Here is an 18,400-nt window from a genome sequence, read left to right as displayed (position 1 = left end):
GGTCCTGAGGGAATCTTCACCCCAGGCCACCACTCACATCCTTCTCAAATCAATGCACAGTTATCGAGCCCCACCTAGCTAAGCCTTAGGAAGAGAGGACAAGTGGATAAACAATCACTGCCCTCCAGGAGTTCAGTTTATAGCAGAGCTAAGACCTGAAGAAGAGCAGGACCAGACAAGGATCCTGTCGATTCAGAGAAAAATAATCACAGTTTATTAGGAAACTGAATTTCACAAAAGAGACAGCATAAAGATGGGCTTTGGTGAATGGGCAAGATTTGATTAACCTGAAGAGGAAAGGGGCATTCAAGGAAGAGGCCATGGCATGGGCAAAAGCTTAGAGATAATAAAATGCATGGCACATTCTAGAATCCTGAGTTGTACAGTTTGGCTGAGGTGTACAGATGGTAAAATAGTGAGAAAAGGCTGGAAGAAAAATGTACAGAGAAGAGCTACAAGGGTAATGGTGAAGTGTTTGTACTCCCTTAGTGGAAACACCGAGGGGACTTTAGGTTGTGATGTTTTGGTTATTTGGGAGCAAAGGGAGAAAGGCAAAGCCTTCCTCCCCTTGTCCCTCACAGCCTGCGGAAAGAGTGCAAAGGCTCACGATTTTGCAAAACAGGCCGCACCTAGCCCAGATTCTGGAGCTCATTCAGTCCAGGCCTCTCGACCCACAGTTTGTCCTGAGCCCTGACAAAGGTCTGGCCCCCTCCTGCACTTGGAACGCAGAGGACCCGCAGTTCGTGGATTCACGCAGCAGTGCCCAAGCTGGTGTTGATGGGGGTTGGGGTTTCCAGTCACTCACTCCCCATGGGTCCTGTGGGGGCCTAGGGATGCAGGGAGAGGGTTTCGGAATAGGATCCCGGACTGGGAGGGAAGGGGGACCGTCTGGGCACACCCAGTAGATATGACCAGAGGTGAAGAAAGAGTGGGTCCCCTGCCCTGATGGCCCCGCTAGCCACTTTAAGTTTATATTATGGATATTTTCAAACATATTCAAAAGTACAGAGAAGAATAGAATGATAACCCAAGTCCACACCGCCCAGCTTTAACAGTCATCCGCTCCAAGCCAATCTTGTTTCAGCTAACCCTTTCCCACTACCCTTTTTAAAGCGGGATGTGAGTGTCCTGAGAGAGGTGGAGGCGCCCCCAGTTGGAGAGCGGGTGCCCGCACCTCTGGAGGCTGAGGCACAACTGGGCTGGCGGTTGAGCTCATACTGGGTAGGGACCGCCGGGGATCGGGGGCAGGGCCGGAGGGGCGGGGCCAGAAGCCCGGCGGGGTGGGGGGCGCTCTCCTAGTGACTCAAGGCGCGCAGCACTGGGCGCAAAGCCCCAGTCTCCGCCTCGCACGCTCAGAGTGTGCCCGCTGCGCCGCCGCTGTCCGTACCTGCCGCCGCCGCCACCACCGCCACCATGCCCAACTTCGCTGGCACCTGGAAGATGCGCAGCAGCGAGAATTTCGACGAGCTGCTCAAGGCACTGGGTAAGCTGGTGCAGAGGGCGCGCCCCGACGGGTAGAGGGGGCCCAGAGGTACCCTGGTCCCGGAAGTGCCCCGGTCCTGGGGGGTGGGGGTGGAAGTTGGGGCGCCCAGGCAGGAGGGAGTCCCCGGGGCAATAGATCGCCTTGTCTCCCAGGCGCACCAGGTCTCGGAGAAGCTGGTAGAGAGCCCGGAACCATGCGTTCAGGGAACGTTTGCTGAATGTTTGCCGCCCTCCTCGATGGTGCAGACTTTATCGCGTGCTAGATCATAGCGAGGAGAGATTACTGGAGAGCAAGGAGGATCCGGGACTTAAATTTGGAGACTCAAATTTGAGACCAGGCTCTGCCACGAATTCACTGTGCAACTCGAGGAAAGTCACTTACCCTCTCTGTGCCTCAGTTTCTCATCTCGAAAACAAGGGCGAGGGCAGGGAAACGAGTGGATCAATTTTAAGGCCCCTTTCTAAAGTTAGGGTATGAGCAGCGCCCGCCCGGTCGCGAGACCGGCGGCGAGGCCCTGTGACCCGAGCTTGTGGTGCACCCTGCGCAGGTGTGAACGCCATGCTGAGGAAAGTGGCCGTGGCGGCTGCGTCCAAGCCGCACGTGGAGATCCGCCAGGACGGGGATCAGTTCTACATCAAGACATCCACCACGGTGCGCACCACTGAGATCAACTTCAAGGTCGGAGAAGGCTTTGAGGAGGAGACGGTGGACGGACGCAAGTGCAGGGTGAGACCCCAGAGCCAGTACAGCGTCCCCGGGTCCCCACTCCGCGCCCATGGCCCACTGCTGCTGGAGGAACCTATGTCTCCCTTTGCAGCCTGTGGCGCGCCTTCCTTGCAGGGTGTGTGCACTGGCTGTTTGCAGAGGGGGTTTATGCATCCTAGTTGCCCCTGGCTCAAGACAAAGTATTACCTTCATTCCTTCTCAACCCCATCCCTAAGCCGCCTCCCAGGGTGCTAACTGCAGCTCTTAAAGAGCGGGCTCTGGGTTGCGCCGCTTTCCCAGCTGTGGCTTTTGCAGCGGTTTGAGGAGCCAAGCGCGAGCGGCGCGGGAGCAGGAGGTTACAGGGGACGCCAGGTTCTCTGTCGCAGGTGAAGCCGCAGCTCTTGCTTTCCTTTCCTGCCGTATCCCCCGCGCCCGCCCGGGTCCCTGGGCCGCCTGGGTACTCTCTGGATCCAGTTTCAGCAGTCCGGATGGCCCCGACACCTCTCCCCACCTACTCTCAGCCTGGTTCCTTAAAGGAACCGCGGAGGCTTTCCAAAAGCAAGGCAGGTTCTGGCTGGGAAAATGGACTAGTTGCCCTCTCTTAGTCCTCAAGGGCAAGAGTTTTTATTTCTCCATACATCGGCCCAGGGATGAACCGGTGGACTGAAGCAAGGGGTTGTACATTCCTTTTTTGCATGGGCAAAAATTGCATTTGGTTAACCAGATGGAAAAATAATCACTGGTGCTACCACTTATTTAAAAGGTGACAGAATGTCTCCCTCCCTTTCTCCAATTTTTTTGTTTTTTTTTTTTTTTTTAAGAAAAAAGTCATAACATTCCAGAGAGTGGGAAATTGTGTCTTTCACCTTTACTGAGCAGTGCCTGGTCTGATCTCAGAATGGGACTCTCTGAGCACTGGGCTTGGAAGGACAAAGAAACAAAGCCCCCCGGAAGCAGGCTGATCTAGGAGGCAATCTTTGGCTCCCAGAATTGTCATAGCCCGAAAATGATCTCCACGCTTGGAGCGGTTGAGATCTGAAGCCCAAACTATAGTGCCGAAACAAAGAGCAAGACAGCATAGAGTGAAGGGCTGGGAGTCTAAGAGAGGAGGCTTGGCAACAGGCAGGGCTCAGTTTGGGGACATCCAATGGTGGCTACTGCCAGGGAGGGTAATTCTGCTTTAAAAGAAATTAAAGGTTCACACAACAGCTGGAATAGTGGGGCTTTATGTACCCCCCCCCACACCTTGCCTAATGAATGTGTCCCGTGTGTTAGTTAAAAACTGATTATGTGCACATTCAGCTCTGGCTCACCCCCCGAGCCCAGCTGTACCACACTTTGCTTTGTGCAGACACTGGAGAAAACTTCAGGAAATCCCCCCTTTTTCCTCCCACCTCCAAAAGCATGAAGACCCTTCAGATTGATTTGCTTTTTAAAATTTTTCTAAAGGGACGTAACCAGGAAAGTGGCAGCATTTTAACCCTCAGAGCCAAAGACACCCAGGTTTATCAGCGTAGGGGTGCACTACATCTGATGAGGAGTAAACAGGATGTTCTTATCCCAAAAATCCGTGCACGGAATCGTGCTCCTGATAGGCTGATGACAGATGTGGCTACAAGCTTGGTGTCTTCACTGTTGAAAAATCTTGTGGTTCTGATGTGAAGGTTCTTGCTTTTAAAATCCGAATTATGACCACTTAAGGTCAGGAGTTTGAGACCAGCCTGGTGAAACCCCATCTCTACTAAATATATCCAAAAAATTAGCTGAGTGTGGTGACAGGCACCTGTAATCCCAGCTACTCAGGAGGCTGAGGAAGGAGAATTGCTTGAACCTGGGAGGTGGAGGTCGTAGGGAACCGAGATTGTGCCACTGTGTTCCAGCCTGGGCAACAGAGTGAGACTCCATCTCAAAAAATAAATAAATAAATAAAAATAAGTAAAATCCAATTTGTTTGAAGGGGTAGCTGATTTTTATATAAATGAATCATTTCATGCTCTAAATTTTATTCCTAGAGATGTAAAGCATGCCTAAGGCCTTGCTGCTTCAGTAAGAGATTGTGTGTGTGTGTGTGTGTGTGTGTGTGTGTGTTATACAAAGTGTATTTATACCCCATAAAATCTGTGACCAGCACTCTGAATTTGAACTTTCTAAGGCTCAGTGGAGAAGAATCTGTGGCCTGCTGACAGGGACCATGTGTTGATTCTCTGCACAGCAATTATTTTTCAATGCTCATTGTTGCTCCTGCTCCCGCTGCTGAGACTGTAATTAATGTCACTAATGGTTTTCCCACCCGCAGAGTTTAGCCACTTGGGAGAATGAGAACAAGATCCACTGCACGCAAACTCTTCTTGAAGGGGATGGCCCCAAAACCTACTGGACCCGGGAGCTGGCCAACGATGAGCTTATCCTGGTAGGGCCCCTTGACCCTGAAATAATCCTGAAGTTCTCCCAGATGGTGCCCGAGATGGACCCCACAAATATGTCCTCCTCACTCGGCTTTTCAGAGAAAGGGACCATTTGCCCTGGATTAAAATTAGAGCAGAAAACCCGAGATGACAGTTGAGGTCAGAGGAAATCATTGTTAAATGGTTGGCAGGAAAGAGAAGTGGCTCAGAGGGCAGAATAGGGGCTAGCGACAGGCTGGAGTGCCTGCCACTATCCACACTAATACATCCCAGTGGCAGTGACATGCTTTAAGCCAGGCTCCCCTCTCATCAGGTTTGGAGTGCTTGGGTCCTATGAGGCCCCCACGCTCACATGGCAGAAGGGATTTTTTTTCATTCTCATTTCCCCTTTTGCTGGCTGGGAAAGGTTTCAGTAATTTTTATCACATCAGCACTCAGAGCCTTAGAGAACATTTTTACCTGTGATTTGCAAACTCCAATGGCCTTTGGGAGCCAGGCAATGAATGCTAATTTGGGAAGTGTCTGAATATAACACAATGTGGAGAGATGAGCCCCTTTAGAACTAAAAAAGGTAGGCTTTTCCTTAAAAGTATTCAGATCCCAGCACTTTGGGGGGCCGAGGTAGGCGGATCACCTGAGGTTGGGAGTTCGAGACCAACCTGATCAATATCGAGAAACCCCATCCCTACTAAAAATACAAAATTAGCTGGGCATGGTGGCATATGCCTGTAATCCCAGCTACTTAGGAAACTGAGGCAGGAGATTCGCTTGAACCCAGGAGGCGGGAGTTGCAGTGAGCCAAGGTTGCTCCATTGCATTCCAGCCTGGCAACAAGAGCGAAACTCTGTCTCAAAAAAAAAAAAAAGGAAAAATGGTATTCGGACTGGCTGGGCACGGTAGCTCTCACCTGTAATCCCAGTACTTTGGGAGGCTGAGGCAGGCAAATCACTTGAGGTCAGGAGTTTGAGACAGTCAGGCCAACATGGTGAAACCCCATCTCTACTAAAAATACGAAAATTAGCCAGGCATGGTGGCACGAGCTTGTAGTCTCAGCTACTCGGAAGCCTGAGACAGGAGAATCGCATGAACCCAGGAGGCAGAGGTTGCAGTGAGCTGAAATGGCACCACTGCACTCCATCCAGTCTGGGTGACAGAGACTCTGTCTCTAAAAAAAAAAAAAAATTCAGACGAAAACATTTTAAATACCCGCTCCCAGCCAAACAAAACTTACCTGGTGAGGCCAAATTAGAAACCTCTATAACTTAAGCACACATTTCATCCCCTTTTTTGAGGTAGAGAACAAAGGAAGGCTGAGGGCAGAACAATCCCCCGTCACTCTCCCTTTGTGTTTCAGAACTGGGCGGGGATTGGTAGCTCACACCTGTAACCCAGCACTTTGGGAGGCTGAGCCCAGGAGTTTGAGAACAGCCTGGGCAACATAGTGAGACCCCTGCCTCTACAAAAAAAAAAATTAGCTGAGTGTGGTGGCACATGCTTGTAGTCTTAGCTACTCGAGGCTGAAGTGGGAGGATCACTTGAGCCCGGGAGTTTGAGGCTGCAGTGAACTGTGATCGTGCCACTGCACTCTAGCCTGGGCAACAGAGCTGAGACCCTCTCTCAAAAAAAAAAAAAAAAAACACTAAGGTTTTTGCAACCGCCCTTTTCTTCCAGACTAGAAAAGGGGAAAGCTGTTTTGGGTAATCAGGAAATTATATCCTTTGTTCTCCATTAGGTATTTTGTTAATCTCTGCTCCATCTTAGTGAATGTCACCTTGAAATGTTGTGAACAGGAGACTGCCTGCTGAAGGGTGCTAGGAAAGGACTTGCGGTGTGACCTGGATATGGGCCTTCCCTTTCCAAGTTCTTTCCATGCTATAATGGGGGTTAAGCTGAAGTCTGATCCCTGAGGTCCCTCTCAGCCTTGAAATTACATGTTTATTCTGCAAGAAGACCCTAAATTGAGCTATTACTTGAACTGAGACTGCTTGATCTTTCTCTCTTTTTCCTCTTGTCCTTCCCTGGGATGATTTAACATGCTTTCTCCTTTCACAAAGAAAGGACTGGCTTAATTTGCAACCTGGTTAATCTTGTTTCCAGGGAAGGGATACTTGCTGGGTTTGGGGGAGAAATTTGAGGCTGAGACATGGAAATTTAGGAGAAAAGGCATATATGGTTTACTGGTACCAGAGACAGCAAAGAGGGAGATGATTTTAGAGTTTTAGAATGTAGCTGAGGGTTCAGTAGGATCAGTTGGCTCTGAGAAAGAGTGATTTTATTAACCTCTGTAGTATACGAGCAGCTGGCGTCACAGGCCAAATTCTGCTAGATGGACCCCATCACTTTCAAATCCTCCCTCCCCCCAACTACAGTTCTATCCCTGCATCCTTCACTGGAACAGCAAACATATATACAAGCCTCAAAGGGAAAGGGAGTATTAACTCTTGGCATTTGGGATCTGAAATGTGGGCTTTTGTTTCAAGGGTTATTATCATTAATAAATCTAAAACGCAGAGAGATGCAGTCTCGATATAACAAGAGACAATTATTCTAGTTAAGTTGAAATAAGCTCTCCCAGCGCCAACAGTAAATTGCCCCCAGGCTATAAGTTGCCTTCCTTTGAAAACTGAGTATACTCCCACAAACCACTCTGGAATATTCTACAGAGAGTTTCTGTCAGGAACCTCTAAGCATAGTTTGCAGACTGAGAAGGGCACTTCAAATGTGGTTGGAAATGCGGCGATTTCTTCTGATGTCATGAAGCCATTTGTTAGCCTGGGAGAGCTGTCAGCTAGCGAGAATAGCTTCTCCAGGGTACAGCGTTAAATACTCAAATATTGGCAGCTATTTGACAGTCTGTGGCTGTAGAACTCAAAGAAGTATGGAAAATGAACATGGTTCTGAGGCGTCCAGACATCTGCGAGGTAGACTTATGGTGGGAAAGTCATGCCCCACACCCCCAGCATGCAGAATCACCTGCATTTCTTCCTAATAGAGAAGAAGCTAAGACAAAGGTGTCCAGAAGTAAGTATACCTGCCAGTCTGGTCAGGAGATCCCTAGCATGAAAAGAAGCTAGTGGCTGGGTACAGTGGCTCATGCCTGTAATCCCAGCACTTTGGGAGGCTGAGGCAGGTGGATCACTTGAAGTCAGGAGTTTGAGAGCAGCCTGGCCAACATGGTGAAACCCCATCTCTACTAAAAATACCCAAAAATCAGCTGGGCGTGGTGGTATGTGCCTGTAGTTCCAGCTACTTGGGAGGCTGAGGCAGGAGAATCGCTTGAACCTGGGGGGCAGAGGTTGCAGTGAGCCAACATCACACCACTGTACTCCAACCTTGGCGACAGTGAGGCTATCTCAAAAAGAAAAGAAGTTAGTGATGGGCATCTGCTTCCTCAGTCACTAAGGACTAGAAGTATTTCCCTGAAGCACATGTGTCTGAATAATGTTTTAGCATATGTTCTCTGAAAGCATCTCATGACCAACTAAGAGGGCAGGGTAAGAATATAAAGATCCTAGGATAGCTAAATGCCTCATTCAGTGGTTTTAACATCTCTTTAATTTCAGGCCACTTTGAGAATCTGAAAGATAAGGACCTTCTGGCACATAAATGTACATTTGCAAACAAACATACTCACATCAGGTTTATAGACTGGGGAATTTCTGTTTCTTTTCTTTTTTTTTTTTTTTTTAACATACATATTGCTTTCCCTGTTCTAACTGCCTGTGAGAGGCCCAGGAGAGCAGGCCTGTGAGTAATTGCTAGTTTTGGGGGAAAGTTGAGACAGTTTACTTATGGGCAATATCATTTCAGGGGCCACCAGAAAAACATCCTCCTCCATCTGTGCAATGATTCGTATCCTCTCAACAAAGGGCCATAGAATTTTAGCTGGAAGAGCCTTTGCGATGATCATCTTGTCAATTCCACCTCTCTTCTCAACACCAGCCCCTGCCTGCCCCTTTCCCAAACAGGCCACGAGAGGAAAACATTTGCCCCAAGCTTAGCCAGCTGTGAGCTGCAGAGCTAGGTTTGGATGCCAATGCTGTGCTTTTGCAGCTGAGACCAATTTTCTAGCTTGCAGGTGACTCGAGTATTACATATACAGCATCTCAGCCTGTCTCCCAGGTTAGATGACTGCTTCCTGGAAAGCAGTTCTATTCCTTCTCCAAAGCAAGGAACAGAACTGGCTGGTGAGTGTTGGGCCCCATGACCCCAGCTGCTTGAGCTTCTTTGTATCTTGAAGTCGTTTGAAAAGAGACAGAGCCACTTCAGAAATGTCCATTGTGACATTCTTTCCCTTTCAGTTTAATTTTAAAACCAAAACTCCTGGCATTTCTTATGTCAGCATTTTACAGGTTCCAGAAGCAAAGGAAAATGGTGTATAACATAATTCTATACCCTGGTTCCCTCCCTGCCAATAGTGCTTAAGGGGGAAAAAAATCCCTAATGCTTAGCATGAGCACACACACAGGAAATTGAATGTCTGTTACAAAGAGTTTTTAACAGGGCAATAAGTGGCCTTATTAGTGACATACTTTAAACATTTTTGCGCAGGCATCTGCACTGATTGGTTTTCCTTTTCTTCTTCTCTGCAGACGTTTGGCGCCGATGACGTGGTCTGTACCAGAATTTATGTCCGAGAGTGAAGGCAGCTGGCTTGCTCCTACTTTCAGGAAGGGATGCAGGCTCCCCTGAGGAATATATCATAGTTCTGAGCTGCCAGTGGACCGCCCTTTACTCCTACCAATATTAGGTGACCCCATTTTCCCCATGACAATGTTGTAGTGTCCCCCACCTCCGCCCCCCAGGCCTTGGTGCCTCTTGTATCCCTAATGCTCCATAGTTTGGCATTTGCATGGTTTCAAAGTAATTAAACTGGTTGGATGTGTCTCAACCTTTTCCCTTTTTTGGTTTGCCTCTTCAGTTTCAACAGGGGAGTTACTGTGTACCTACTGTCCTTGGCGCTGTGTTGTTCTGTGTGGTACTCTCAGCTTTGGCCTGCTGGCCTCGGTGTGGGGCTTTGAGCATACATCAGTGGTTATAAGCTGGGCTCCCGCAGACTGGCTGGATCCAGACTGCAGATCCAGGTGTGATTGCACCTCCCAATGTGGCTGTTCAATTGAATTACTTGGTATCAGTAGTTCCCAGCAGGAAAGGGCACATTTAAAAGGGTTAACAGGGAAGAGCTCATAATGAAGAGACTGTTTATACTGGCAGGATGAATAGAGCCAGCAAAGGATGGGGAGGCACCCAAAGACAAGCAGTGGAGGGATTCACCCCTAGGCCTGAAGACAGAAGGAAAAGAGGGGTCACCAGACCATGAGAACTATCACCTAGGAGAAGGGCCACTGCCAAAACCATGGCCCCAGTGTTTATGGAGTCATGGAGTCCCAAGTCATGGGAGACTTGGCTTGGAACAAGGGGGATAAATATCCTAATCTCCCACCTTTCAATCTCTATCTCCCACCTTTCAATCTCCATCTATTCTGTCCATTGGCCAAATCCAATAGGAATGGAGAGGGCAGGAAAGAGGGTGCTGTTCACAAGGGTCACCCTCCCAGGACATGGCCAGGGGGAGAATGGATCTGAACATGCACATAGACAACAACCCACACAGCTGCTGACTTTTAAATTTGAAAATCAGTAGATTTCACATAATCTGAATCTCTATTTCCTTAAATGAAAAACTGGAAAAATCTGGCATCCCCAGACCTACATTCCCACAGGGTAACAATTGGCCAAGCAGCTTCCCCTTTTAAAATGGAACTAATATTCTCTGCTTCCCTTTAGACCTCATCCTTGCCCCTGCTTCATTGACCTTGCCTGCCTGGCTTCTGTCCTTGTCATCCTGAGACCAACTCGGTTGGGGAGACCCTAACCCAGCAGCGCTAGAGGAATTAAAGACACACACACAGAAATATAGAGGTGTGAAGTGGGAAATCAGGGGTCTCACAGCCTTCAGAGCTGAGAGCCCCGAACAGAGATTTACCCACGTATTTATTAACAGCAAGCCAGTCATTAGCATTGTTTCTATAGATATTAAATTAACTAAAAGTATCCCTTATGGGAAACGAAGGGATGGGCCCAATTAATTAAAGGAATAGGTTCGGCTAGTTAACTGCAGCAGGAGCATGTCCTTAAGGCACAGATCGCTCATGCTATTGTTTGTGGCTTAAGAATGCCTTTAAGTGATTTTCTGCCCTGTGCAGGCCAGGTGTTTCTTGCCCTCATTCCTGTAAACCCACAACCTTCCAACTTGGGTGTTAGGGCCATTATGAACATGTTACAGTGCTGCAGAGATTTTGTTTATGGCCAGTCTTGGGGCCAGTTTATGGCCAGATTTTGGGAGGCCTGTTCCCAACACTAAGCACACAAATTCTCAGCAAAGCTGGGTCAGAGTGGGCCATCCAGCAGTGTATGGGCATGAGTGAGGCCAGGAGACCCTCAACAAGCTCACACTCTGGCAGGGGAGACACCCAAGGCCCAGGTGCTATCACCTGGGTGTAGATGGGGACACAGTTTACCTGAGGTTTCACCCCCCACCCCTAGCCCAGAACTCTAGGCTGAAAGGATGAAAACACACACAGGATGAAAACCTACATGAACCCACATTTGCTTATGGAGGACCTCAACCCTCCACTCAGACTCTACCTACCTACATGTGAAACTCACCGGGGAGAAATCTCTTGTAGAATAGAACACATCTCACATCCTGAGCCTCCTTGTTGGGGCTCTAGCAGTGGAGAGAAATGCAATTGGAGGGCCCACCTGAGTGTGAATGTACTCATTTAATTTCTAATTCAATTAGAAACTGTGGGGACATGACCGGCCATGGTGGCTCACACCTATAATCCCAGCACTTTGGGAGGCCAAGGTGGGTGGGTCACCTGAGGTCAGGAGTTTGAGACCAGCCTGACCAACATAGCGAAATCCCGCCTCTACTAAAAATACAAAAATTAACAGGGTGTGGTGGCAGGTGCCTGTAATTCCAGCTACTCAGGAGGCTGAGGCAGGAGAATCTCTTGAACCCAGGAGGCGGAGGTTTCAGTGAGCCAAGATCACAGCCTTGCATTCCAGCCTGGGAAACGAGAGCGAAACTCCATCTCAAAAAAAAAAAAAAAAAAAAAAGAGAGAGGAAGTGTGCGGACTGAGCTGGCCACACAGGGCAAGGCAAGTAGTCATGCCTGATGAATGAAGCTGGGATGTCTGGACTCTGTCTGTAGGTATTGGGTACTCATTGCCACTGTGGATGGACTGGGTGAGGCCTCAGACATCTTGGTCTACACCCTTTCCCAGTTCCCACTGCTTCAGTGCCTCCCTCTCTAGATTTGCTCCATAAAAGCACTGCCCTGCCATACCATGATGGTTCTGTATAAAAGACCTGGTCAGATTGAAGAGAGGATGAAGGCCTTTCTTTCCCTCACAAGTTTCTTTCAGATCCGCTTTCACAACGGTTGAGGAACAGAGCAGAGTAAAGGAGGCTATCAGCTGTAACTCTCATCCTGCCTGACAGCCAACAGGCATCAGTGGGGATATTTGGATGACTAGATGAAGTGACAGCAAGTGCCAGTAGTTCACTTAGACTCAGAACACTGGCTGCATCCTGGTTCTCTTGAATCTTGTTCTTTATGCATTTTCCAGATAAAAGGCATGGTATTTCTCATTCCCTCATGGAACACCACTAATGAGACTGCAGTGTTCCGTGGAACCCAGTTTGAGATTTGCTGCTATAATCAGCCCTAAAATATTTGTGTGTATACTCATCGCATATGATATGTAAATACACACACACATAGGATGAAAGCTACACTGTCATCAGGATACTCTCACCAAAACACTGCTGTAAGCTTGTCACTCCCCTGCTCAGCAGTCCCTACAGTCTATAGCAGGGAAGTCAAACCCTTTGGCCTGGCATTCAAAGCCCTCCATGATTTGGCCTCACCAGGTAAAACAGAAAGAACAAGGGCTTTGGTGCCTGTCAGATCTAGTGTCAAATTCTGACCACACTTTTAGTTTGCAAGTGCTAGAAACCCAACCACAACCAGTCCCAGCAAAAAGAAATGTACTCTGCTACAACATGGATGAACCTTAAAAACATTACGTCAAGTGAAAGAAGCCAGCCACAAAGGACTGCCTGTTGTATTATTTGATTTATACGCAATCTCTAGAATAGGTAAATTCATTGAGACAGAAAGTAGACTGGTGGTTGTCTAAGGCTGGAGGCTTTGAGGAGAAATGGGGAATGACTGGTGCACAGTTTATTTTTAGAGTGATGAAAATGTTCTAAGATCGATGTGGTAATGGTTGCACAACCCTATGAATACACTAAAAGCCATGGAATTGTATACTTTAAATGGGTGAATTATATGCTATGTGAATTATATCTCAGTAAAACTAGCTGGGTGACCCACTCTTGTAATCCCAGCACTTTGGGAGACCAACATAGGATGATTGCTTGAAGCCAGGAGTTTGAGAGGGAAACATAGCGAGACCCCCCAATCTCTACAAAAAAATACAAAAATTTGGGCTGTTGTGGTGGCTCACACCTGTAATCCCAGCACTTTGGGAGGCTGAGGTGGGCAGATCACTTGATGTCAGGAGTGTAATAATAGCCTGGCCAACATGGTGAAATCCTGTCTCTATAAAAAATACAAAAATTAGCCAGGCATGGTGGTGCATGCCTGTAATCCCAGCTACCCAGGAGGCTGAGGCAGGAGAATCGTTTGAACCCAGGAGGTGGAGGTTGCAGTGAGCTGAGATGGTGCCACTGCATTCCAGCGTGGGCAACAGAATGAGATGCTGTCTCAAAAAAAACAAAACAAAACAAAAAACTTATTCATGTAACCAAAAACTACCTGTTACCCCAAAACTACTGAAATAAAATAATTAAAAAAAAAATAGCAACAGAAGGGAGAGGAGGAGGGCAGGTAGCCCCTGTTTGTTTAAGCTGATTATTCAGTGGTTTCTGTACTTGCACCTAAAAGTATTTCTAACTGATACACCAAGGTAACCTAAAGAAGGACAGAGGCTTGTAGATTTGTCTAGCTGGCAGATTTCTAGTCATCTGTCTTGATGATGACGACCAGTGCCATGGAACTAGACAATGTGCCATCTTGCTGAAAAGAAAAAATGAAGTTAACATATTTTATGGATGGTAAGACCCCATTCCTAATGTAACATCTCTCTCAATCCCCTCTTCAGTCTCTTCTCATTGCCATAAGAGCCAGAGTTTCATAGTACACCGCAAGGATATTATCAGTGAAAATAATATGGGGCAGCAAGTCTACAAATGCAGTCTTCACACTCCAATCCAACCCCATCCACTCCTTTCAGAGGCACCCCCTCCTCTGGGAGCACCCTCCAGGGATCTTCCCTCCTTCCAACACTTTACTGTAACTATCTATTAGTGTCAGAAAGTCCCCAGATCTTGTCAAAAACATCACTTACATGTATATCTGCCCTCCCGAATGTCCAGCAAAGTGTCCTATAAAATAAATGTGGGATGTCACTGGGTGAAAAATTAATCTTCACAAAGTCCCCAAAGGGTCAAATAAATACATCTCAGAGTAGATTTGAAATTACAAACCCTTACATTGGATGGGCAGTTGTGCTTAAACCAACCCATCAGAACCTCTCCCCTTTTAAGCAACTCCAACTGCTAGGAGATGGAACCCAGAAACAGGAAACGACTTGGCCAAGACCATCATTTTAGGTGTTTGTGAGGATGGCCAGTGTGGTGGCTCGTGGCTGTAATCTCAGCACTTTGGGAGTTTGAGATGGGCAGATCACTTGAGCCCAGGAGTTTGAGACCAGCTTGGGCAACATGGTGAAATCCCATCTTTACCAAAAAAAAAAAAAAAAATACAAAAATTAGCCAGGTGTGGTTGCGCATGCCTGTAGTCTCAGCTACTCCTGGGGCTGAGGTGGGAGGATGGCCTGAGCACAGGAGGAGAAAGTTACAGTGAGCTGACATGGCACCACTGCACTCCAGCCTGGGCAACAGAGGGAAACTCTGTCTAAAAAAATAATAATAATAAAATAAAAAATTAAAAAAATCTGCCTATAATTTCTCTAAATGTTAATAATTCCCTTAAAAATAACAATAAAAATGTTATCACACCTTAAAAGTAACAAGTTCTAATATCATCAAAGATCCTACCAGTGTTCAGATTTTCCCGATTGTCTTTTTTAACTCCTTGTTCAAATCAAGATTGAAATAACTATAAATCTCTTTGAATGTATACATTTTCCTCTGCTTCATTTTTTTTATTGTATTTTGTGGAGAAACTGGTTGTTTGTCCTGCAGAGCTTCACATAGTCTAGATTTTGATGATTATATTTCTGTGGTGTTACTCAACATATTCTCTGTCTTCTGTATTTTTTTGTAGATTGGTAGCTCTAGAAGCTCAGCCAGACTCAAGGTTGATGTTTTGGCAAGAATACTTCATAGATGCTGTGCTCTCCTCCCTTAGGAAGACTCAAAACACCTGGTTGTCTCTTTCTTTTTTCTTTCTTTTTTTTTTTTTTTTTTTGAGACAGAGTCTTGCTCTCTTGCCAGGCTGTACAGTGGCGTGATCTCGGCTCACTGCAACCTCCACCTCCTGGGTTCAAGCGATTCTCCTGCATCAGCCTCCCGAGTAGCTGGGACTACAGGTACCCACCACCAGACCCAGTTAATTTTTTGCATTTTTAGTAGAGCTGGGGTTTCACCATGTTGGCCAGGTTAGTCTTGATCTCTTGACCTTATGATCTTTCCACCTTGGCCTCCCAAAGTGCTGAGATTGCAGGTGTGAGCTGCTGCACCTGGCCCTGGTTGTCTCTTTCTATGACATTCACAGCCGTTGGTGATCATTGGCTACACTTATAGTTCTCATTAGAGGTTGAAACATGGGGATATTCTAATTCTACCTCCTTCATTTATGAGCTGGAATACTTTCCTAAAAAGATACTTGGCCAGTGAGTTCAAGACCAGCCTGGCCAACACGGAGAAACCCTGTCTCTACTAAAAATACAAAAAAAATAGCTGGGCGTGGTGGTGGGCACCTGTAATTCCAGCTACTCAGGAGGCTGAGGCAGAGAATTGCTTGAACCCAGGAGGCGGAGGTTGCAGCGAGCCAAGATCACACCACTGCACTCCAGCCTGGGCGACAGAGTGAGACTTCGTCTCAGAAAGAAAAAAAAAAAAGAAATACTTGCTCTCATCTGCTATGTGGTTATCCTGAGGTACAGTGTGCATAGGAAAGACAGAATAAGTACTTAATTCTTTCCCCGTATTTACTAGTTTTTAGAGCAATGAATTGGTTTTCCTGGCATCCTTCAAAAAGTGACCAATATATTTTTCTGTTTTTTATTTTCTTCTTTTTTAAGACAAGGTGTCATTCTGTTGCCCAGGCTGGATTGCAGTGGTATGAGAATGGCTCACTGTAGCCTTGACCTCCTGGGCTCACGCAATCCTCCCACCTCAGCCTCCTGAGTAGCTTGGGACTACAGGCACACACCACCATGCCTGGCTAATTTAAAACAAATTTATTTTATTTAGAAATGGGGTCTTGCTATGTTGCCCAGGCTCATCTCAAACTCCTGGGCTCAAGTGATCCTCCTGCCTCAGCCTCCCAAAGTGCTGGGCTTACAGGCATGAGACACTGTGCCCCAGCCATTGTTTTCCCTTTTTAATGTCATTATGAATTTATGGATTGAAACATATTTGATATGTTTAATGGGAAAAATAAAAGCTATATGCTTAGCTTTTTCCAGGGAAAAGAAAAAAAAACACCAAAACCCTAGAGGACACACACCAAACCATTAAGAGTGGTTACCTCTGAGAGACCGTTTTACTCTCATTATTTCCTTATTGTTAATATTCATTTACAATGCACACGTATGACTTTTGTAATTTCAGATGTATTTGATATGTTACAATTCAATGTAGCTATTATCCTCATTGATGCTGAAAGTGACCCATCTTCAGCCACTGGGAACTTCTTTATATTGGGTCTTGAGTCTTGGTAGGACCCTAGTTATCTTTGATAACTTCTTTGCCATTTATTCTAATACTATACTCTGGTTCATTTCCTGTTCCAGACCTGGAATCAGCCATTTTTCCAAGAAGCCCAGTTGTTTTAGGAGACAATGACATTTAGAAACCACAATCCAGGGCCCAAGAGATGGGCCTGCTTTTGATTCTAAGATGGAAGCCAGAGTTTTAGGTCCCAGGAGGCAGGTCACAGACAAAACACTTACTCTGGGCCGGGTGCTGTGGCTCACACCTATAATCCCAGCACTTTGGGAGGCCAAGGTGGGTAGATTGCTTGAGCCCATGAGTTTGAGACCAGCCTGGGCAACATAGCAAGACCTCATCTCTACAAATAATTTTTAAAATTAGCTGGATGTGGCCGGGTGCAGTGGCTCAAACCTGTAATCCCAGCACTTTGGGAGGCTGAGATGGGTGGACCACGAGGTCAGGAGATGGAGACCGTCCTGGCTAACCTGGTGAAACTCCGTCTCTACTAAAAAATACAAAAAACTAGCCGGGCGAGGTGGCCGGCGCCTGTAGTCCCAGCTACTCGGGAGGCTGAGGCAGGAGAATGGCGTAAACCCGGGAGGCGGAGCTTGCAGTGAGCTGAGATCCGGCCACTGTACTCCAGCCTGGGCGACAGAGCGAGACTCTGTCTCAAAAAAAAAAAAAAAATTAGCTGGATGTGGTGGCATGTACCTGTGGTCCCAGCTGCTTGGGAGACTGAGGCAAGAGAATCGCTAGAGCCTGGGAGGTAGAGGCTACAGTGAGCTGCAACTGTACCACTGCACTCCAGCCTGGGTGACACCATGAGACTCCAACTCAAAAAACACAAAAACAAAAAAAAAGTTACTCTGTACTCCTTTGTTCCCATTATCTTCTACCCAAGACAATGCTAAACGGTATTCAGATGTTGTCAGCACTGTGTTCAGCTATGTGGGGATGACATCTCTTCCTTTTTACTCAGAAATCAGAGTAGTTTTTGACCAATCCATTTATGGCAGGGGATGGAGGTAGGGGCAGTAGACTTGGAGTCTGTAACTCAGCACCAGGCTGTGAGGACAACTGCTTCAAAGAGAACAGAACTTGATGGGCAGTGGTCACTTCCAATCAAATCTCCATTAGCTCATTGGAGGCAGGATTAACATTCCATTCTGTAGTAGGAAGATTAAGCATAATTTCTGGGCAAAGAGCAAATTCTCACAAGGATTCTGCAAATATGTTATATTTGTTACAACTGGGTAATTCATCTTTCTGGGAAAATTACCTACAGGACTTGGAGGAATTTACTTAATAAAAAAAGAGATGACAGTCACAATTTTATAATTCCATTTGTTTTCACAAGCCAGGAAAACTCATCAATTATGGTGAGTGAAGAGTGGGGCTGGTTTCTTAAAGTGGAATTTGACCAAGGTCTCTCAGAATAGCCATACTCCAGGGAAGTGGGATTTGGAGATACTAACATAAAAAAAAAAAAAAAAAAATACTGGCTTCAGAAACAATGTGTAGGAACAAATTATTGAGTTATGAACTCTTACAAAGAACATAATGAAAAGTGAAAACCCTGAGAAAGTTTGGGAAAACATCCAGTCCTCGGAATACATGAAATAAAATTGAGGATTTTTTTTCTCTTTCCTACTATTAGGAATAGGTTCAGAAAAATGTTATTAAGGTCCCTTTATCACCATTTAAAAACAATTGTTGTGGTCGGGCGCAGTGGCTCAAGCCTGTAATCCCAGCACTTTGGGAGGCCGAGACAGGCGGATCACGAGGTCAGGAGATCGAGACCATCCTGGC

The 18,400-nt window shown here is 46.7% G+C and overlaps 1 protein-coding gene across 2 annotated transcripts; it reads left to right on the top strand.

The window, feature by feature from the left end:
- Positions 1-1,311: 1,311 nt before the first annotated feature.
- CRABP1 (cellular retinoic acid binding protein 1) lies at positions 1,312-9,485 on the top strand. Of its 2 annotated transcripts, none has more exons than XM_011938417.1 (4): positions 1,312-1,483; positions 2,031-2,209; positions 4,485-4,598; positions 9,186-9,485. In XM_011938417.1, the coding sequence occupies exons 1-4, from the start codon at positions 1,414-1,416 to the stop codon at positions 9,234-9,236; spliced, it is 414 nt and encodes a 137-aa protein (XP_011793807.1). In that variant the 5' UTR covers positions 1,312-1,413; the 3' UTR covers positions 9,237-9,485. The 2 variants fall into 2 exon arrangements, 1 of the variants encoding a protein (XP_011793807.1); XR_001001408.1 differs by having other exon boundaries at positions 1,347-1,483; positions 2,031-2,324; positions 9,186-9,337.
- Positions 9,486-18,400: the final 8,915 nt, after the last annotated feature.

Source organism: Colobus angolensis, unplaced genomic scaffold (assembly GCF_000951035.1).
Source record: "Colobus angolensis palliatus isolate OR3802 unplaced genomic scaffold, Cang.pa_1.0 Scaffold172, whole genome shotgun sequence".
Taxonomy (NCBI): Eukaryota; Metazoa; Chordata; class Mammalia; order Primates; family Cercopithecidae; genus Colobus; species Colobus angolensis.
This window is presented reverse-complemented; position numbering and strand designations above follow the sequence as displayed.